Raw genomic sequence first — 22,464 nt, 5'->3', positions numbered from 1 at the left:
GCCTGGGGGTAGAGGGGAACTACAGTCCACGGGGGTCACAGAGTTGGACATGAGTGAGCAAAAATAGACATATAGATGTTTCTTTTAGAGTGATTTCTGGGTGCAAGCAGTTTACTACTTCATTATTATTTTAATCATGATTTTGTGAGCGTTCTGACTTGGAAGTTTTACACTTGAACTTAGCCAAAAGGCCGAGGAGTGATGGCTTGGAAGTTTTAAGGACAAAGATGTAGCTTTCCAGTAGTTTTACTTTTCCTCATTTTTCTATACAAAATGCATGATGGAGTATTACTTCTGTTACTTCTAGTACAAACCAGCAATTCTTATTGCCACTTATAAGAATTTTAAACTAGCAGCTGTATTACAGAGCATCTATAATGTAACCTGGCATAAATCAAGAAAACCTCAGGCAGCTCTCAGATATGGTTACACATTGAAAGTACTACGGTGCTGCTGACATCATCCTGTCATGATCTGCTGGTCTGGACTGAACCCAAAGGACAAAGGGTACACACAATTTGTTGAGAAGAGTATTTATTTGGAGGATAGGCTTCTTGTGGACTGATGGACTTTTGACAGGGGATGTGTAAAATCTAAGAACATTTAGCTACTTACTCCATAAGCAACAAGGAGTATTGTTGATTTTCTCCTGGCTACAGAGAGAATATTGTTTGACTTAACCTTGATTGTACCATGGTTCAGTTCTGTAGCACGCCAGGCCTCCCTGTCCATCACCAACTCCCAGAGTTTACTCAACTCATGTCCATTTAGTCAGTGATGCCATCCAACCATCTCATCCTCTGTCGTCCCCTTCTCCTCCTGCCTTCAATCTTTCCCCAGCATCAGGGTCTTTTCCAGTGAGTCAGTTCTTCTCATCAGGTGGCCACAGTATTGGAGTTTCAGCTTCAGCATCAGTCCTTCCAATGAATATTCAGGACTGATTTCCTTTAGGATGGACTGGTTGGATCTGCTTGCAGTCCAAGGGACTCTCAAGAGTCTTCTCCAACATCACATTTCAAAAGCATCAGTTCTTCAGTACCATGGTATATTTACCATATCATGTCTCAGAATGGTAAAAAAAAAAAAAAAAAAAAAAAAACAGGTTTTAAAATCTGTCCTCCCTCTCAATTGAGAAAACCAAAGGACTGGCTTGCCCTATGGACTAAGGAACCCATAGCCCCTCAGAAACTATCTATTGTGGTGCATTTGCCCAATTAAACACAACATTTGAAATATTTTTCAGGTGACCAATCAACTCCTTTCCATAACACTTGCTCTGGAAACCAATGAGTGAGCAAAGTACCAGACCATCACCTTCTACTCTGCTTTTTACCACTGGGAAGTTAAGTTTTTATTTCTAATTTCTATGAGCCCATCAAAGAACAATCCCCAGTACGACCTAAAAACACTGTTGTGGGGGAGGGCTTGATGTGAAATGAGGTAATGTGGAGAAAGTTTCAATGAGACTTCAAATTTCCATCCATTTTCTTTTCTTTAGCTCCCTCTGTTTTAAATGTCTCACAGGACAGCCTCCCTGAAATTTAACACCCAGGAACTCTAGTAAAGCCAAGTCTTTGTCTAATGGGGTAACTTTAGACTCTAGAAAATGTGAAAAAAAAAAAAACCCACGTGTCTGAGCATCCAACAATTCTGGCTATATGACCTAGAGAAGGACTTGTATTTGAATACAAGAACTCTGTACAAGGGCTAGTTCTTTGCAGCACTGTTAGTTAAAGGGGGGCTTGGAAACAATCTGAATGTCCAACAGTGGTAAAGGAATTAATACAAGATAGCATATCCACATGATAAATTTTTATACAGCAATTAAAAGAACTCAGTGTGTGCCTATCTGAGAATACAAACTATGCAGTTTTGTATAGGTACAAATGTATATTTCTACAGGTATATATATGTATATATGTAAATATGAATCTACATGTTAAAATATGATGAAGAGTATAAGAGCAGGGAGTTTCATGTGCACAATATCTCTCCACACTACACCAAACTCAGAAGGGTCAAGGACTGAGATCCAGGTAATGGTAAAAAAAGAATTTTATCCAAATCCAAAATGTTTTAGTTCTTTTTCAAACAGTGGCTGGAAACAAATCTTACAAAATAAAGTTAATTTTATGGTGAAAGTATATTTTATTATATTCGCCTTTCAAATTTTCTGGAAACTTTAAATTTTTTACAAAATAAAACCCAGGTCGTGCTAGCTACAAGATCTGGGATCTTGGGGTGTGTTGCTCTCTTTGTCCATTGTCTCACTTGGTACCTGGTTAGAAACAAGAGCGGGTATGTGTTCCTTTAGTTAGCTGATGGCTTCTGAACGTGCCAGAATTTCAGCAATTTCAGCCAAGGCAATGGACTTTGAGCTGTTCCATAGTAGTGTGCAAAATGTATAGGCACATTGAGATGTTAGCTATTGCTGGATAACTGACCACCCCCAAGTTCAGTTCAGTTCAGTCGCTCAGTCGTGTCCGACTCTTTGCGACCCCATGAATCGCAGCACACCAGGCCTCCCTGTCCATCACCAACTCCCAGAGTTCACTCAAACTCAAGTGCATTGAGTCGGTGATGCCATCCAGCCAAATCATCCTCTGTCGTCCCCTTCTCTCCCTGCCCCCAATCCCTCCCAGCATCAGGGTCTTTTCCAATGAGTCAACTCTTCCCATGAGGTGGCCAAAGTATTGGAGTTTCAGCTTTAGCATCAGTCCTTCCAAAGAACACCCAGGACTGATCTCCTTTAGGATGGACTGGTTGGACCTCCTTGCACTCCAAGGGACTCTCAAGAGTCTTCTCCAACACCACTGTTCAAAAGCATCAATTCTTCGGCGCTCAGCTTTCTTCACAGTCCAACTCTCACATCCATACATGACCACTGGAAAAACCATGGCCTTGACTAGACGGACCTTTGTTGGCAAAGTAATGTCTCTGCTTTTGAATATGCTATCTAGGTTGGTCATAACTTTCCTTCCAAGAAGGAAGCATCTTTTAATTTCATGGCTGCAGTCACCATCTGCAGTGATTTTGGAGTCCCAAAAAATAAAGTCTGACACTGTTTCCACTGTTTCCCATCTATTTCCCATGAAGTGATGGGACCAGATGCCATGATCTTTGTTTTCTGAATGTTGAGCTTTAAGCCAACTTTTTTACTCTCCTCTTTCACTTTCGACCACCTCCAAATAGTGACTTAAAACAATAAGCATTTATTTTCAGTCCATAATATATGGGTCAACTGGATGGTTCTGTTAACCTAGGATGGGCTTGGCAGATTTTTACTGACTTGTCTATGCATCTGTGGTGGGCGGGTATAGGCTGGGGGTTGGTTGGTTGGTCTACAGTGGTTTCACTCACATGTTGAGCAATTGGCTGGCTGTTGGCTGAATGATGAAAATAACTAGGCAACATGTCTCTTATCATCCAGCAGGTTAGCCCAGACTTGTCCATCGAAGGAAAAGAAGGGACGTGAATCAATTCTGGCACATTTTCGTGGCCAAAGCAAGTCCCCAAGCCAGACTAGTTGGTATTTTCTATGTAGGAAAACAGCTCTCTCATTGAGATCTACTCAAAGTCAGTCTTACACACACACACCCAGACCAAATTCAAGGGGGAAGGAAAATTGATCTTTTTAAAATTGAAGTACAGTTGATTTACAGTATTAAATGTTAGATCCTACCTCATAATAAGAGAAACTGCAAATTGACATTTCAGGGGTTAGGGACACGGAGATGGGGTGTATGTAAAGATTTAGAAACATTCTTCATTCTGTCTACCACACTATGGCTTCTTTTAGACCACCAAATTAAAACAGGGTTTTAATGCTATGATTGGCTAAGTGTTATGAACTACAGAATATAAAAGATAAAATGGATTATCATATAAGAAAAGAAAATCTTACTAGGTTTTCCCGCTAACAGAGCATTTTTGTTTTCAGTTTATGTACTACCCAAACACGTTTAAGCAGCCTTCATCCTCTGACTCTAATAGGTGTGTTTCTATACAGCTCACAAATCATCTCACTCAAAATTATTTTCTGGATAATAATGGGTAACTAATAGAGGCTGACGACCCGAAATTGTCTCAAAAGTCACCTTTACGACAATGAAGATTGAACAGTAAATAGAACCTGCAGGCTGGTGTAATTTACCTTGTGCCAAAGCAGAGCTCCAAAATGACTTTTTAAATCATTCCACTGAAAGTTGTAAATCTGCATGAGAGAAGTACAAATCAATAGAAAAACAGTCAAGCACTTTACCACTTACGCTTTTTTATGACCTTTTAGAAGGATAAAGGTTGATGTTGCAAAGAAATTCCAGAACAGGAAGACTTGTAAAGACGACCTGGCTATGGTTTGCATTATTCTTAATCCACGTTACTTTTGCTGTCACTAAACTGTTAATCTTTTTGGCTCATATCAGAATATCCATATATCATTATTCCTCATGCCCTGCCATGCAGAAGAATTTGGGAGTCAGAGAAGTTTGAAGATCTGCCAACTTCCCATTTTCCTATAAAGGACATTGTATGAAGGCATGGCCCTGGGTCTCCTGACCTTCCGGTGAAGTGTAAAGTCAGTGGAGTGAGGAAAGGAGCCTTGCCTGCCTTGGGCAATGATGCATGAAGGAAGACATGTGAATGATTAGATCAAATGGCCAGCCATTCAGTGCTCAAAAATGGATTTCTGTGGAATATATGCTTGAGTTTTAGGCAGAGCCAATCCCTAGATCTCCACGGTTTAACTGAGATGTAATTCACACGCCATAACACTCACCATTAAAAAAATATAAAATTCTGTGTTTTTTTAGTAAACTCAGAGAGCGGGGCAATAATCATGACTGTCTTAATTCCAGAAATTTCCATCACCCTGAAGAGACCTCAGCCCTATTAGCAGTCAGTTCCAATTCCCTCTTCTCCCCATCCTCTGACAACCACTAATCTACTGTTTCTATAGTTTGCCTCCTCTGGACACGTCACAGATGGAAGTGTATGTGGTCATTTGTGTCTGCCTCCTGCTAGACCCCTTTTGATGAGTGAAAGAACATATCAACTTGGTGTTACCAACTCTTGGGGGATCCCTGCTCTCTCCCTGCCTGACTGGAGGTCAGTCCCAGCCTGGCAATCCACCTCCACAAAAAGGTCAAAAGCATACATCCATCTCCTCAAGCTATAAGTGAATGGTTGACATTTTGGCCACGGTCACTTATGGTAATGAAAGAAAGGATTACACTGTAAGTCCCCCAGTAAACATGCCCCAATCCTCTTTTGCTGAAGCAGACCCTTCATTGCTTTTCGTTTGGTCCTCAGAAATAACCACCATCCCCTGAGACCACAATCAGACTGTTCAACACATGAACTCTTGCTTATTCACTCATTTATTATAATTGTATTTGTTGGCGTGTGAGGACAGATGTAATACGTATGCTTTCGATGCCAGAGGTACATTGGCAACACTTCCAACCAGCAAGGTGATCTGGGCCAGGCCCTTACTGGATGCAAAAGGAGTAGAGCTGGGTAAGCACTTCATCCCACGTGTTGAATAAACTCACTAGGGACATACATTCTGCTTACTGGTCCCAATATTTACACCAATCAGAAGGAAAGTTGAAGCAAAGAAATTGTTATTTACAAATTCACTTTGAGTTTAGAAGATGTATTCCAGGAAAGAGACATAGAAAATAACATTGTTTTTATTGAAACTAAGTAGACACAACACAATTCAATCAGCCTAAAAATGTACTAAGGCTTTGTCCCAAATGAACATCTGGAGGAATCTGGCTTAAGCATAAGAGAAGCAGAAGCTAAAAAAAAGTATCTCTCCAATTATTAACAAAGAAAGAAAGAAAAAAGATTTAACTGGTGTGTTGAAGAGTCTAATTTCATTCGGGTGTAAACATGACTTCCCCAAGTTACTGCTTTTAATCTTAATCTATTGAAACCCCTTTTCTCAATGGATATCAAGTCCCTTAACATCATCTTGCTAGATTTTATGTAATGATGGAAGACAATAAATATGTTGGCCCCAAACCAGCCCAGAGTCAGGCAAAAAGACAGTGATGGGCTGTATCAGCTTCCAGGAACCACCTTTCAGATAGGCAGCCAAGGTAGGAAAATCAAAGAAAGGAAAGGAAAACAAAAGTCCTTAACAAAAAAGGTACAGAGGGAAAGCAAAACAAAATACAAAATTTAGGAATCAAAGTTACCTTACTGTTTTCCTACAACAAATAAAGAGAAAAGAACAAGACCAGAGCAAAAACTCTCTCCTGGTTCTTTCCAATAAGATGGGAAATGATTTATTTGAAATGGCCAAAAATAACATTTTACAGAAAAGGAACCATAATATTACACAACCAAGTGTAGCTATAAAATCTCAAACATTCAGGGAATGCTTTATTTAAATCATCAAAAATAAGGTTTTATAGAAAAGGAACTGTAACAAGCAAATGCATAGCTGCAAATTTTCTTAATATCGATTCCCTCTAAAATATTCAGGGACTACTTTGCAGTTTCCAAGTAAAACTAGAATTTGTGGGACAGAGTTGCTCAGTCTTATCACAAGAATGAAAACAGTTTGCAAAACAATTTTGTTTAATGCTAACAAATAACTAAAAGACGTGGTTACTGCTAACAAGTACCTCCGTCTACTGAAACAGCCCAACCTAATCACATGTTCATTAACAATTCACTGTGAACACAGCTGCTGTTTTCTTGCCATCACAGATCACGTGTATGGTGGCAAGGGTTAGATGTTGGAGGCCATCGAGGCACCGAGGAAGTAATCCTTAACAGAAATAACTACAGTAGGTAAGCAACTCAAACAAATGGGCCCACCTCTGCCAAAGCCCCCCAGGGTGGGTGTCACATTTGCTTTCTGCATAAAGAAGGCCCACTGACTCCCTAGTTCTTTACTGGGAACCGAGAACTAGATAGAAAAGCTGTTCTTCTAGGACCATCGAAACCTTAATAAATCGCCCTGGGATTCTTCGTGCTGTAGTGTGCCTCACAGGCAGCAACATAAGCAGACTCTGGGAAGAAGTCATCATGGTACTCTGCTAAAAACCTGGAAAAAAAAATAGCCCCTATGATCACCACAGTAAAGACTAAATACCGGGAAGCAAAACAGGAATTTCCACAACTGTAACATTTCACTCTTTATATTAGGTAGAAAAAAATAATATAATCTTGATTTCTATATACTGATTATGTTCATTACACACACCCAGCTTCTATGTTAAGGACTGTTTCATTGGAATCCTTTCACTAGCAAGTGTACAAATTTCTATTGCTATAGCTTCTAAACGCCACTAGGTGGCAGTCTTGATTATCTAAACACTTCCATGCAAAAAGGCCTCTGAGTATTTCTCCATTTTCCTGTTTTAAAAAACAAACTATAAAAAATAAATTATTAACTCAATAAATGTCACCTGAGAAGTGCACAGTACTTACACGGGCTAAGTTAAAACAAAACTGAATGGTTAAATCAGTAAAGAGCATTTTGAGTTCTACACTTTGAGTAAAGAGCATTTTGCCGTTGCCAAAAGATGCTGCAAGTTCCAGCTTAGTAGTAAAAATGTAAGACCGCCTTATGCCTGACTATGGATTGATGTTGAAATGCAGCCAGTCACTGAAGAATCTGCAACACAGACACCATCTTGACTCTGAAGCGTCAAATATTTCACCATGAAGGGCTCAAACAGGCTCACATGGGCCAAATTAACTAGGACGCTAAGTAATTAGCTTCCTGTTTGTTTCCCTGGCCTCCTCCCAACTGTCCTAACTCCTAAAAAGGTAAGGATATACCTCTGCAATACCTTCTTCAGTAAAAACCAAGTCAAATTCATTTGAGGTTAACTCTTTCTTCTTTGATTGTACCTTTTTTATAGCAACTCTCAATCCACTGATTCTATAGTTGACACATTTGGATACATTTTCATAACCCATTACAGCTGAACAGTATGGGGGTTGGGGCTCCAACCCTCTACAGAGTTGAAAATCTCTGTATAACAATTTCATTAGTTGGGCCCTCCGTATTCACTATTCCTCCAAATTCGCAGATGCAACCAGCCACATGGATCATGTAGTACTAAGTATTTACTATTAAAGAAAATCCACATACAAGTGGATTTGTGCAGTTCAAACCCATGTTGTTCAAGGGTCAGCTGTACTATTGTATTTGTAAATCTTTGTAAGTAGCCTCCTAAAACCCTAATTTCTACTTTGTTTTGGGCATATCTCAGAATTAGAAGGCTCTCCTGAAAGCAATGGCACCCCACTCCAGTACTCTTGCCTGGAAAATCCCATGGACGGAGGAGCCTGGTAGGCTACAGTCCATGGGGTCACGAAGAGTTGGACATGACTGAGAGACTTCACTTTCACTTTTCCCTTTCATGCATTGGAGAAGGAAATGGCAACCCACTCCAGTGTTCTTGCCTAGAGAATCCCAGGGATGGGGGAGCCTGGTGGGCTGCCGTCTAGGGGGTTGCACAGAGTCTGACACAACTGAAGCGACTTAGCAGCAGCAGCCTATGCTAACCAGTGGCTGTCTCATTTTGGCATTATTTGATTTCAGTGTAACAAAATGTTTATACAAAACAGAGTTGTAGGTTTGTTTGAGGAGAAGGCTGAAGGAGATTAGGGCATTTTTGAAACTTTTTTTCTAATAAAATGTTTTAAAGTTGAATTCCACTTATTTGATACATTATTGGAAATACCCAGATGAAAGCATCTTTTACAAACGCCAAGACTCACTTCTCTGGCTGGAGTGTTAATCCTACTTGACTAGCTCTTACAGGTTGGGATCTAAATACAAGGAAAAAGTATCCTCTTAAGGAGAAAGAAAAAACAAGGTCTGGTACACAGGACACACTGGGTAAGGCAGAGTGACAACCAGTCTGGAACGCCAGGAGAAACCAGTCAATAGACATCTAGGTGGGAGAACTGGGCCACAGGCGTAAAGGAGGCTGGGATCTACAGCCCCAGGTAAGTAGAGGGCACAGCCTCAGAGTGAATGATCCAACCATATAATAAAATGGCTCTGTCAGGTGAAGAAAACACTACCTTTCTCCAAATTCACAAAGTATCAGCACAGACTATTCATCATTTCTCTTAACTCCAAAGTAGACACCAAAATCAGACCTACAAATGTATGTACATGGAACAAAGAAAAGTCACATGCTTAAGGTACTCTTGAATAAAATACATAAAATTAAATAGCTATCAATCTCAATTACTTCTTTAGAAAATTAATTTTCTACTCACATGGCTATCCAACTGGATTCTTCCAGTGACACACAAACAATTTTACCTCCATACCCTTTGCTTAGAAACCAGATAGACTATGAAAAAATGAAGTAGCTCCAACTCCCCATATTACAATTACTATTAGAAGCAACCATACTTACGTAATACTGCTACCATGCAAAATACCAGAGCTAGCTTCTACATCTGCTGAAGACAAGTTCAGAAAAGTCATATATACGGTGGCAGAGTAAGTTTTGACAGAGTAATAACAATACCTCAGAAAGAGATCAAAGTGCTTCAGTAAAGCCTTCAGATTCTTCTCAGAAAAGGACATCTTTCCAAGGATTTCTGGAAGTTTCACTGCATTAAAAAGAAAAGCAAAATCATTTACAATCGGCAGAATCTGGCGATCAGTAGGACACACTCAGGGATCCTCTGGGTCCCTGTGATCCTATTTAAACTGAAACTAACATCTATGCTGGCAAACAAAACCAAAACTCTTACTGAACATAGAGTAGTAAGTACAAATACTACAAACACAATTTGTATGAAGTTTAAGATTCATTGTTTTTAAGAGATCAACATTCAGTGATTTTTCTTAGACCCCCAAATTACCACAAGATGTACCTAAGCCTACAGGTGTTAAACTTAAAGTGGAAAATAAAAACGGTAAGAAGAAAGCAGGGCAAAGGATTTCTTACCAAACAAACGCAGCAAGTGTTGTGCCCCATAAATGTAAGAGGGTGGAGGTGGTTGGTCACCTGGGGGATAACTATCGGGTACAAGTTTCCAGGAGAGGACCTGGGAAAAGCACAGAGAATGCTTTGTTGTTATATCTTCACACTTCATTACCCACAGATCTGTACATTTGGAATTCCAGCAGAAATACACACACTTTGACATTTCCAAGCCGGCAGAAAGACAGAGCTCATCAAGTGTCTCATTTCTACCCTGGAGCTTCCCATCCATTTGGCACCTCTGGAGCTGCCTCACAGCTGGACCAGAAAATGGGAAGAAACCAAACATGGAACAGGATAATGACAACAAACCAATGTGGAGCTTCTAAAGCCATCCCACCTTCCTTGGCAACATGGAGACAGTTCTAATCACCTAAAATTATGACAGGTTGTGTGCAGATGAAAAAAATATGCCACTGTATCAAATAAACACAAACTCATAAAAATAAACAAGGAAGGAGAACTTAAAATTGGGAAAATATTCGATTTTCTAATTTTCAGTAGCTTCTACCTGTAAATTAGCTGTAACTGTTTTGTCATTCTGCCCCTTCTCCTTTATTGGAAATTCTGATGTTTTAGACAATGAAGCAATAAAAGATTTTTTGAGAAAGGTTACCACTGTGTCAAGATTCTCTAAGATTCTGCTATGTTACAGTCACTCTGGAAACTAATTTCACCCACTGAATCAAGTGAAAATAGACTTCAGCCCTGGCAACTGCATGCTTTTTCTTCACTTTGAATTCCAGAAGTGTAGGTGGATTGGGGGCTTTTGTTAAAGTAACAGTTGAATTTCAAAACTCTCTGATGAGCTTTCAGAGAAATATTTCAGCAAATTATAGGTCTATTCTACCTAGCTGCTGCTTTGCCTTTTGGGATCTGCCAAGTTTAATCTGGAAATAGTTGGGTCAAAGGAAGACTTCTATAAGACAAAGCAGAAGGATACCAAAATGAGCCCAGAACGGCTGATGTAGTCAATTTAATCAAATGAAATTTTAGAAATTAACAAGCACCACCATGGTTCCATCTGTCTCCATGCTGAAGGCCCAGGCTTCAGCCCATGCCTCACCAACCCCACGCTTCTGTGGTATACAAGCCTCAGGGCAGGAGTAAGTTTCTGCCCCTTTATACTATCCCTAGCACTGAACTCCACTGTGCACACAGCTACAGCTCAGCAACTGTTTTGACAGTGACACTCAAAGTGAACATGGGGAATCCACCATCACTGGAGGCACGAAGGGCACACTCACGTGCAAAGCCAGATCATGTGGTTAGTTAGCGAGCCTGGCTACTTCCCTCCCTCAATTCTGCAGCTCAATGTAGTGAATCAGCTCTCTCAAAGATGCATTATGGGGGAAAATAACAGGTTTCCAGTGGAGGAAGTCTCAACCAGGGTGTGCACAGTAATCGCCTGTGATCTCAACCAGGACTACGCCAGTCCAAACCCTCCCTGGTGCGGCTGGGCGGCAGATGACATTGGGAGAGTGAGTCTCAGGTGGTCAGGATGCAGGGCCCTGGGGAAAACATGCTGCAATGGAGGCTTTATGCAGATGGAATGCACCAAGGTCTCATCATGAGGGCCTGTCCAACCCCAACCACTTTTTCACTAGACTTTGTAGCTGTACCTACCACCACCAGATGGCGGCGTTGCAACAGTGACCAGAGTGGGAATGGCTGTGCCTCAGTATTCAGATGTTTTCTGGGGGTCCCCAACTTTTTGGCACCAGGGACCAGTTTTGTGGAAGACAATTTTTCCATGGCCCTGGGGCGGGGGACAGTTGGGGATGATTCAAGTGCATTAGATCTATTGTGTGCTGTATTTCTATTATTACATCAGCTCCACCTCAGCTCATCTGGCCTAAGATCATGGAGGTTGGGGACTACTGTAAGAAACAGGATTCTTCTTGAATAAAAACACCTGCAGGGCTTTCTAGTCTGAAAAAAGGAAAATTAGGGACTGCTTGCACTAGGAATTTCCTAACCTTCCCTCAACATCACTGGAACATGAACTGGGTTTTCTAGCAGAGGTCAGTCAACTTATAGCCCGTGAGCCAAAGCAACCCCCTCATGCTAAAAACAACTGTTTTTAAATGTTTTTTTTTAAATTAAATGACTACTACTTCATAACATATAAAAATCATATGAAAAAAAATAAAATAAAAAAATAAAAATCATATGAAATTTGATTACTAGCACACATGAATATTCATGGGAGGGACTGATGCTGAAGCTCCAATACTTTGGCCACCTGGTGTGAAGAACTGACTTATTGGAAAACACCCTGATGCTACGAAAGATTGAAGGCAGGAGGAGAAGGGGACGACAGAGGACGAGATGGTTGGATGGCGTCATCGACTCAATGGACATGAGTTTGAGTAAGCTCCAGGAGTAGGTGATGGACAGGGAGGCCTGGCATGCTGCGGTCCATGGGGTCCAAAGAGTTGGACACGACTGAGCAAGTGCACTGAGACCGAGCACACACGAATGAATTTTGGGGCCACCCAGCACACCCCTTTATGAACTATTCACACCACTTTCACAAGCTGATGCACAACCCTGAAAATATTTACAATCTGACCCTTTATAAGAAAAGTTTGCTAACCCCTGTCACCAACCATTCTGTCTGGTAAAGCCATCCTCCCCTGTGCACAGAAACAAGGAAAGCCCACTTGCTAGGCAAGATTCATACAATACCCCAGTGGACTAAGACATTTCCTGAACTCCTTAAATACTCGCTATGTATCTCAGTTAACTGGCCTTAAAAATAGTTTCAAACTGAAGCTTTCTTGTCTGTAAAAGGGAACTCTGCTGGTAAGGTTATTCTCAAGAACGTGAGGTAATTTAGATCAAGTGCCTGGCACAATGCTAGCATACAGCATGCCCTCAAAGGGATGGCTATTAATATTACTGTTAAAGATGGGTTTTATATTTCTAAATGGTTAAGACCAAAAGTAAAATATCACATAAATAAAAAATTATCTGATATGCAAATGGCAGTGTCCATAAACATGGTTTTATTGCAACACGGCACACTCATTCACTTACACAGTGTCCGGGGCTGCTTTGGAGGTGGGGAGTCTCAACAGTGACTATGTAGCCCACAAGGTTGAAAATATTTACTCTCTGGCTTTTTGCAGAAAAACTGTACTGACAACTGTTCTATAAAATAACAATACTCCTATTTCAATACTTGGACTTATTTGAAATAAAAGAGGAATGGAAGTACAGGGCTATAATCCTAACCACTGTCTCATTTTCAGTTCAGTTGCTCAGTCGTGTCCGACTCTTTGCGACCCCATGAATCGCAGCACACCAGGCCTCCCTGTCCATCACCATCTCCCAGAGTTCACTCAGACTCACGTCCATCGAGTCCGTGACACCATCCAGCCATCTCATCCTGGGTCGTCCCCTTGAGCCTCGGTAGTGTAGCGATTAGGCAGACGGGCAGGTGGACAGGCAATCTGGCTCCGTAGGTCAGGAGTTCGAATCACCTGCTTGACCCTTTAAGCGAGCCGCAGTAGTGTAGCGGTTAGGCAGGCAGGCAGGCAGTCTAGGGTCCAGAGGTCAGGAGTTCGAATCCCCGTGGTAACTGTCTCATTTTAGATACCACAAATACAATGTTGCACATCATACAAAAAATTCTGTTAATATCTATGGCAAGAGTAACAATGTTTCTTCTAAGCAAACATGATTTCATCTTGTAAGACTTTTTAAGAAAACACAAAAGGAAGGGTTCAATGCAGGTGAACAACAGACACTAATGCTTTACCTCATTTATTTCATTAGTTCTTCTGCCTTCAAAGCCAGCAAACACAGCACTCCCTTCCTTGCTAGGGGTCAGAGGAACAGGCGAGGATGATCTGCTATGAACAGGTGTCTCTTTAAAAGGAAAAGACTTTAATTAGTCACCAATTAATTATCCACTAATTAATCATACAGCTACCGAATTAAAGATTGCTGGAAGACCTTTACAAACAGCAGAGAAGTTTTTAATTTTTACCAATAAGACTTCCCTGTCAAGGACAGTACCTGGAATATTATTTGATGGAAAAAAGGAAAGAAAAGGAATCAAGTTCGGAGATATCCCTAGTGGCTCAGACAGAATTCACCTGCAATGCAGGAGACCTGGGTTTGATCCCTGAGTTGGGAAGATCCCTTGGAGAAGTGAATGGCAACCCACTCCAGTATTCTTGCCTGGGAAATCCCATGGACAGGGGAGCCTGGCAGGCTACAGTCCAGGGGGATCACAAAGAGTTGGACACAACTGAGTGACTAACACTTTCATTTTCACACTTCACTGGGATAAACTACGTACAACATGATGAAACTTGAAAACATTGTATGTTAAGTGAAAGAAGCCACGGACAAAAGGCCACGTATTGCATGATTCCACTGATGAAGTCATGCCTAGAAGAGGCAGACCCATACGTACAGGACGTTAACTAGTTCAGGGCTGGAGAGAGGGACTGCAAACAGACGTGAGCCAGAGCGAAACTGGTCAGTACCAGGAATCCTGATTGTAGAGCTGAAGACGTGGGGGGCGGGGGGGGGGGGCTCCCATCTCCCGCTGGACTGGGTTCAGGAGCACGGTGCCTGACCCAGACCAAGCACAGAGTCCACATCAGCTCTCCCCGGTATGGCCCTCCTACGGGCAGTGGACCTACTCTTTTCCAGGTGCAGGAACAGCTTGGGCATGCTGGCAGATGTGTCCTGCTGCCGGCGCTTGGGCTGGGGTGAGGCGCTGCTCTCAGACAGCCTGTCGCAGTTGGCAGAGTGGCGCGTGGACCGCCTCAGAGACTGCAAGGCTTCCGGCTCGCCTTTGCGCCTTTTGGGGGTGGTTGGTTCACCTGACGTTGGCTGACTCTCTGTGGACTGTGGTGTGGATGGATTCAGCAAAGGTGGGCTTGGAGAGAGCTCCTCCTGGTTCCTACAGAAGGAAGGGGAAAGCATCAGATGCACCCAGTCCACAGAATCTCTGCCAAGCCTGGAGGGGTTCCTCAATGTCCTTCTTCAGACAGAAAACACAGCCTCCACTCCACTCCAGGAGGCTTAGAAACTTTCACTTCCAGACGTGCCAAAACAAATACTTTCTTAAAAGGTACCTAAACATTATTATACCATTTTCACCCTTTAACTCTTCAAGGCACCCTGGCATTAAAGGCTGTGATATCCTTTGTCCTTGTTTTGTTTCAGTGGTTCACAACTCAGGGGTGATTCTACTCTGGGGGGAACACAGACACCTTCTGGAGTCAGTTTTGATGGTCACAACTGGGAAAGTGCCATTGGCATCCAGTGGGTGGAGGCCAGGGATGCAGCTTGCCATCCTACAGCGCATAGTTCAGCCTCCGCCACCAATAATGATCCAATTAAAAATATCGGTCGAGCCAAGGCTGAGAAACCATGGTAAGAATACAACATCATTGTGTCACAGTGTAACCACTGATAGGACTAGAATGCCACAAACGTTGGCCACATTTTGTGGAAACACACAGTCCACTCTAGACACTGGGAATCTTGAGGTTTGGAGGAGGGTGTGGGGACATCAACATAGGTCCCCACTGAGTCACACAGGCCTCCCAAATGGGGTGGAACCAACGGGGAAGGAAGGCAGCCAAAGAAGAGATGGTCATAAGGCAGACAGACAATTACCAGACAGGACCTGAGGCAGAAGGGGAGCAAGGGGCTGAAGGGAAAGGAGGGCAATGCTTGGTGCGGCAAGTGGGAAACTGTCAGTGACTTTGGGGAGCAGAGGGAGGCGGGAGACCAAGATAGACGGGAAACAGGCAAGAGGAGATGGAGGGGGTGGAAATCATGAAAACAGACCACTCGCTTGAGAAGATGGGCCTGAGGCAGACATGGAAGTAGCTTCCACAGATAGAGGCATGGACTCAGGTGCAGGGGGGACTTTTGTTGAACCCAAAGAACGGAGATTTGGAAATGCTTGGTCACCGAGGGAAGACAGTGGTGACACAGCAGAGCAGGAAAGAAACTAACCTTTACTTGAAGGCCTAAGGCAGCCAGCCCTTCATGCACTTCCTCATTTAATAACTATCTACAGAAGCAAATGTTCTTTCCATTGTTAGAGGAAAAGCAAGAAACTCAGATGACACCTTGCCAAGTCACAAATTCAAACCCACACAAAACCTTCTCAGGCCATGCTCTCTTCACCCCACTGTCTTTGGAAACAAGGGCATTGGCTACTCTAAAGCCAATTTCTCTACACTGAAATCTTCACTTGGTAAAAACTTCCAGAGACATTTTAAAGTGAATGATGACTCAAGCTTACCCAAGAAAAAAGAAAACCACCAGGACAGATAGTGGTTTGCAATCTACTCCCTCCTCCAAACGTGTTGGCCCCATAGCATCCAACAGAAATCTTGAAAAACAGATCTAGCTATTTGATTTCTGATAGCTGATGGTTGAACTGCAAGCTAACTTACCTATTAGTGTTTGTGGTACTTTCCTTAATCGGAAGAAAAAATTTGGACGAAGTCACCTTTTTATACTGAACTTGTTCATATGGATAGAGCAAAACCAATGGGAGAGTGTAATCAAAGGTTATTCTTAAGCCATCCACCATCTCCTTACAAAGGTCAACGCTGGAAGGATTAAAGAGATTAGAGATGCAATAAAATAACAGGACTTTTCAAAATGTCACAATGAAGGCACACATTTCTAATCAGGAAGAGTTTTAAACACTATATATTACACCTAAGTGTACAAAACACAAAGTCTGTAGGTGCTAACAATAATTAAATGGGAGCACAGGCCTAGAATATAGGGTGCAGTAAGCAAGTAATTGTAACTTACACACTGAACACAAGTGAATATGCTCAGTGCCACACAAGGAGCCCAAGGAGCCTGTGCTATGGAAGTAGACACACCCCAGTCACCCGCAGCTGAAGGGGGTGGTCGTGATGAGCTGACACACCTGTTTCAACTGGAACAATCTACTTGTCTGACTCCACTCCTACTGGGTCACGTTCCCAAGGCAAGCTATGAGGACAATTACTCAGATTAGGGTAAAGACATGTTTGTAAACAGGTTTCAACAAAATTCTCATTCCCCATTCTGGTACTTCTCATAGCCAAAAAAAAAAAAAGAGTTCGCTTCCTAAGTTACATCATTGAAAACTTCTTCTAGTGTTGAGGCAGTACATATCCTCAATGGATTCACATCACACTCCTAAAGAGTTACTGAACATTCTGGGAAAAGAACAGTATTTTGAAACTTAACTGGTTACTGTGTGAATTAAGTGTAACAGTATGTGAATTCATAGTAACTGAAACAGAGACAGTGTTACCTGTTCTAAATGGAAGTTTATTCTCTAATACCCAGAGTGAACCATGAAATGCCAACCCTCCCTCCTCTACTTACTTTTTTTCTGCTGGGATATAATGCACATTCATGTTGGCATGTGGCATAGCATGATGGTGACGAGGCCTCTCATTGGCTGAAAAGGCTGCATTGATAGCAAAATGCTTCACATACGATTCCAAAATAGTTATAATGTTGGTCTGGCATGGAAGTTTCACTAACTGTTAACAAAAACATAAACATTTGATGTATACATTCAATTGGATAAACCATGTATTCCAAGAAACAGTGGTCTTGTGTACGTCATTTTTGAAGCTCAAAAATAAAGTCAATTGTGTATGAAGATAATTTTTTAGGTAAATGTGCTTTGAAACTCTCTGACTTTTCTTCTACTGATCATATCCCCATGTAGATTACAATAACAATTTAAAGTTAATTGATAACTAATTTTAAAAATAAATGCAAGCAATGATTCTCAGCTTAGGGACCTGTTAGAATCATTTGGGGAACCTCTAAGATATCCACAGCTGCCACCCCCAACGTCACAGATCAGTTTTCACCTTAAGCTTGAAGCCCAAGCATCAGGACTCTGCAAAGCTCTCTAGAAGATTCTAACAGGCAGCCAGGGCTGGAAAAAACTGAGCACACTTCCATCAGGAGAACACTACTGCCAGAGAAGTGTAAAACCCAACTCAGCACAGAACCTGAGTTTCATTCCTCCAAGGCTCTCAACTTTCTGTGACTGCAAAATATGGCTCTATTACAAATCCATGTTTTATGTGTCCTCCTTGTTTACCCGTTTCCTCCTGTTGATATAGTAACAATCATCCTCAAGCTTCTTCTTCAGAACGTCAGGGATTTCTATAGTTATTGTTCTTTCTTCCATTTCCTTTTTTGCATGCAGCTCTGGTCCTTCCTTCTGCAATATCACAATCCCATTTTAACTTCCTAAAACAGAGAGTCTACACCCAAAGAAGGACTAACATAAGCACAGCCTACAATGAAACAAACCAGTTAATCCTTGACATTTACACCAGTAATGATGTCACATGTTCTAATGAGAAGTATATCAAAGGCCAAAAGTTAATTTGTTTTAGGGCACTAATGACATTGCAAATGATTATTTCTTTTCTTCCCAATTTAACTTTACCAGTGGGATTCATGTTAACTTTGTATTCAGCAAACAGAAGACACTAAACTCTTGATACACACCATTTAAAAATTAATCAGCATTATAAAAAGTTCACAATTTCATTGGAAAGAAAAAGGTGAAATGATTTGTGGAAACATTTCATGGGTATAAAAAGCCACAGAGAAGTTTTTACAGTAAAAAAGTTTTTTTCCCTTATGTATGAAGTACAATTGTATCACATTTGGTTAAAAAGATGGATTTTTACAAAACATTTCACAACTAGAAAATTTTACCACCAAAATATATGCCAAAGAGTTTTTACAATAAGAACTGTATACCACTTCAGTCTTTTCTTCAATATCACCCTCTTCACTTATTTCTCCATCCTTTTCTTCACTGTCAGAGGAACTGCTTATTGCTAGGCAAAACAAAAAACAGCAGGCAAACCTGCATTACACACTTCCTTAACCCTTACATCTACAATTCCTTAGGATGGCATGGGTGTCCCACTGCTAGTAATAATAAACTACTGTCCAGCATAAAGTTTAAACACTGAACACAAATACTGGACCTTTCAGAATAGAAATTTATTTTTTTTAATATAATACCAACCTCAAGGGGTGCAAAAACTACACAAGTAAATGATCTGCAAGTGTTTAGTCACCTAGGATCTTATTGTTCGCTGTCACATGTACAAGTGGAGCGAGGTACCATGAAGAAAACATGAGAATGGAGCTCTGAGGCGCTACTATAAGACACTGATTGAGAAGGCAGGGGTCATGTGCAAGACCCACCAGGTCTAATTAGGAACTTTCTGACTGCTACTTTAATTATCAAAAACAAATGGGCAAATGTTTTATGAAATGAGCTTACAAAGTTCCCTTGTCTAAAGTTTCAGTGAATCTTTCCCCTCAACCCTGCAGTATAAAAGAACTAGGTAAAACTCCTTTTTACCAGAGACAATAAGTCAAGCCACTCACAGTTTTCATCGTTTTCATCTTTTTCGTCAGCAGGGAGGCTTTTTAAGACAGAGTCCACACCAGGCAATCTGCAGCGCTTCCTCTTTCTTCCTGTGCTTCTCCTGAAATGGATAAATACCACTGAAATGTTGACTTGAGGTAAAAAAAAATGCAGTAACAATAATTCTTAAGTATCGAAGATATAATTACATTTTAAAACATAAGTGGTAACCTCCATTTCAAAATACTACACGATAATCTCTCTGAAAGCACAGCGGTTATTTCAAATACAATAGAAACACTATTTGCTACTATGTTTCAAATATGTTACATGACTTGATAATCCACGTCTATCAGATTTTTAAACTTTTCTCTGACAAAAATTCTAAACCTTAAAAGAAAACACACTGAGCAAAATTCATGTTTCTGGTATTCTTACAGGCGAGCTACAGCTTTTTTGGCCAATTTCCGCTGTAATCTCCGATTTTCATCGGTGTCACGAAGGACATGATCCTCTGCTGCCCATCTATCCCAGCTAAAGAAACAAAAGAGGAAGAGTGTAAAATTCAGTATTTTAGTTTGACATGAAACAAATGTTAAAAGCACCACACAGGAACAGATGTGTCTCAAAATTACTTACCTTTCAGAAAACTATTTAAATATTTTAAATCACAAAAAGAGAAACCACAACTCATTCAGACACAGAAGCAATGGGAGTCTCCAAAACCACCCATAGAGAATCCAAATATAGTCGACTCAGAAGTAATCATTCTTCAGAGTAAGCAAGGTTTAACATAAAAGCAAAAACAGGAAATGAAACTTTCCAAGGAGTGTTTCTAAAACTTAACAAAGAAGTTTGCAATGTTCCTGTGCACAGATGGTCAATTTTCAGTCAGGTTTAACAAGTACACTCACCTTCTGTTCCAACCATTAAAATGGATCAGATATTCTGGGATCTTTCTGCCTTTTTCGTCTTTCCCAACAATAACATCGACGATCTGAAACCAGAAAATACCGTCCACAAACAATAGAACATACAGAATATCAGAAGCTGGATTAGGAAAACTAGATCATGGGCATTTTTGTAAAAGAAAGGAAAGCATTTTCTCCTTTTTTGACGGAGAGCTAGGCTGAAACATTTTCCCTTTCAATTCCATTTTTTCCCCTGAGTGGATGCCTCAAAATAGGAAACATCCCCCCAACCACCCCCTGATTGGTCTCTCAGTGTGTGAACGGGTGTAGCTTCTGAAGCCATTAGTCAGCCGTGTTGTCACTAACTAAGAGAGTCCCGGCCTGACAAGCGAGCCTCTGCCGATAGACCTCTGGGAGTTGTAGTCTCCTGGGCTCCGCAGGATCCTAGGGCCAGTTAGGCTCGCAGATTCTGCCATCCCGCCTAGCGGTGTCCCCAGGGGGAAATTCGGGGGCAAATGAAGGGGCGTGTCACGCTTGGGGAGACTCAAAGCAGGGAGGGAGGAGACACTGCAAACAGAAACCTGAGGCAGGGGCAGCGGGTTGGAGCCCCAAAGTAGAACGGAAAGCCCGGAGGGGCGCTGGGCCAGCCCCCACCCCCGACCTGCGAGACCCACTCCCTCACGCCACCTAGACCGGAGGAGCTGCTGATGTGGCTCCATTTTCTCCCAACCTGCGAAACTTAGGCGGACAGGCAGGGGGGTGACACGGCCGACTGAAAACCTAAATGGTGCAAGGCCCTGGAGGACGAAGACACCCGCTCAACCTGGCTCTCAGAGAGGATCCAGGCCTGCGGGAGGGGCCGAGCCCAGACCACGACGGGCCCAGGGCAACGGCGCCGCCAGTTGACAGCCAGCACTATGGATTAGGACTGGGGCCGCTCGATCAAGGCATCGCGCGGGAGCCCAAGCGGCCCTAGACAGCACAGGACGGGGAGAGTTAACCTCCAGGCAGAGGCCTTGAGCAAGCGGCCTCCTGGACGCGGAGCCCCCGCCGCCCTCAGGTGCACAAACCGACGCCGCGGCTCCTGCAGCGCGACACCGCCAGCGCTACGTTTCCAACGGCGCCGGCGTAGCCCCGGGCCCAGGGCGGAAGCGGAAGCGTCCCAGCCCCGACTCCCCATCGCGGCGCTCCGCGAGCGCCCCCTGCCGCCCGTGCTGCGCCGCGCAGGCCGAGGAGCCGCGAGCAAGGAGCGCCGAGCCCCGCCACTTCCCCCGCGCCGCCGCACCGTCAGCACCCGCATCCGCGTTCGCCTCCCGTCCCGGGGTTCCCGGCCCGCGCCTCCTCCCTGCCCCTCCGCGGCGGCACCTTGGCATCGTACAGCACTCGCGCCTTGGTGGGGTCAGGCTCGAAGCACAGCACTTTCTCCCCTGAATGGAATTTAAATTTCATGCCCTCGCTCGCGCTCATTTGCTCATCGTGGCGGAGGGCGAGGCTCCGGGGCGGGCGGAGCGCGCGCGGTGGGGGAGGGGGGTGGGGGCTGGGAGGTGGCGCGCGGCAGCGGGGTGGCGGGGAGGGAGCGGGGACTGGCGGAGGCTGTGGCCGGCCCGCCCTCGGCCCCGCCTCTGCCCGCCCCGCGCCACCGCTGGACCTCGGAGCGGCCAAGCGCGCGCGCTCCCGATCGAGCGCGTCCCTGTGAGACGCCGCCGGGCTCCCGGGTGGCTGGGAGTCGGGCAGCTCGTGGCCCGTCCAGCCCTCCGGGGAAAGGCGGCCGCAGCGGGCTGCGCCCACGAAGTCAACGCGCCGGACGCGCCGTCTCGGCTCCGAGGACCGGAGAGCCTGGGGTGGGCACTGGCGGCGGGGAAGCTCCCTGGCCGCGCCGACTTGGCCACCTTGGCAGAACGCGGTGGCCACCGCGGGCAGGACGTCGGGCCAGAGTCGGATCTAGAGGGGCAGTGCGCTTGATTCGGGGTGGGGGTGGGGGAGCGAAAAGTGGTGGAAGAGAGATTAAAGCACCGGGGTTATAGGGAGGCCAGGACGAGCAGGTGGCAGCTCTGGAGCATGCCTGTGACAGCGGGCGAGCAGTGAGTCGCGAGGCTGATGGGTCTTTACCAGGGTCGTTAACATCTCTTGTCTCAGCGTCCCCCCGTGGTTTTCCAACACCCGCAAC

General features: G+C 43.4%; 1 protein-coding gene across 4 annotated transcripts; it reads right to left on the bottom strand.

Annotated features, from left to right (window-relative positions):
* Positions 1 to 5,360: 5,360 nt before the first annotated feature.
* On the bottom strand, positions 5,361 to 21,793 carry MSL3 (MSL complex subunit 3). Of its 4 annotated transcripts, none has more exons than XM_015104793.3 (13): positions 21,663 to 21,793; positions 20,301 to 20,383; positions 19,825 to 19,920; positions 19,407 to 19,507; positions 18,765 to 18,844; positions 18,091 to 18,213; positions 17,355 to 17,515; positions 16,418 to 16,576; positions 14,642 to 14,904; positions 13,747 to 13,856; positions 9,945 to 10,044; positions 9,519 to 9,603; positions 5,361 to 7,063 (listed from the first exon to the last, which is right to left on the bottom strand). In XM_015104793.3, the coding sequence occupies exons 1-13, from the start codon at positions 21,762 to 21,764 to the stop codon at positions 6,964 to 6,966; spliced, it is 1,563 nt and encodes a 520-aa protein (XP_014960279.2). In that variant the 5' UTR covers positions 21,765 to 21,793; the 3' UTR covers positions 5,361 to 6,963. The 4 variants fall into 4 exon arrangements, with proteins under 4 accessions (XP_014960279.2, XP_027818667.1, XP_060263559.1 ...); XM_027962866.3 differs by lacking the exon at positions 21,663 to 21,793 and adding an exon at positions 21,299 to 21,439; XM_060407576.1 differs by having other exon boundaries at positions 5,361 to 9,603.
* Between the last annotated feature and the right edge of the window lie 671 nt (positions 21,794 to 22,464).

This window comes from Ovis aries, chromosome X (assembly GCF_016772045.2).
Source record: "Ovis aries strain OAR_USU_Benz2616 breed Rambouillet chromosome X, ARS-UI_Ramb_v3.0, whole genome shotgun sequence".
In the NCBI taxonomy this organism is placed as follows: domain Eukaryota; kingdom Metazoa; phylum Chordata; class Mammalia; order Artiodactyla; family Bovidae; genus Ovis; species Ovis aries.
Note: the sequence above shows the minus strand (reverse complement) of the source record. Positions and strands in the feature narration are given on the sequence as shown.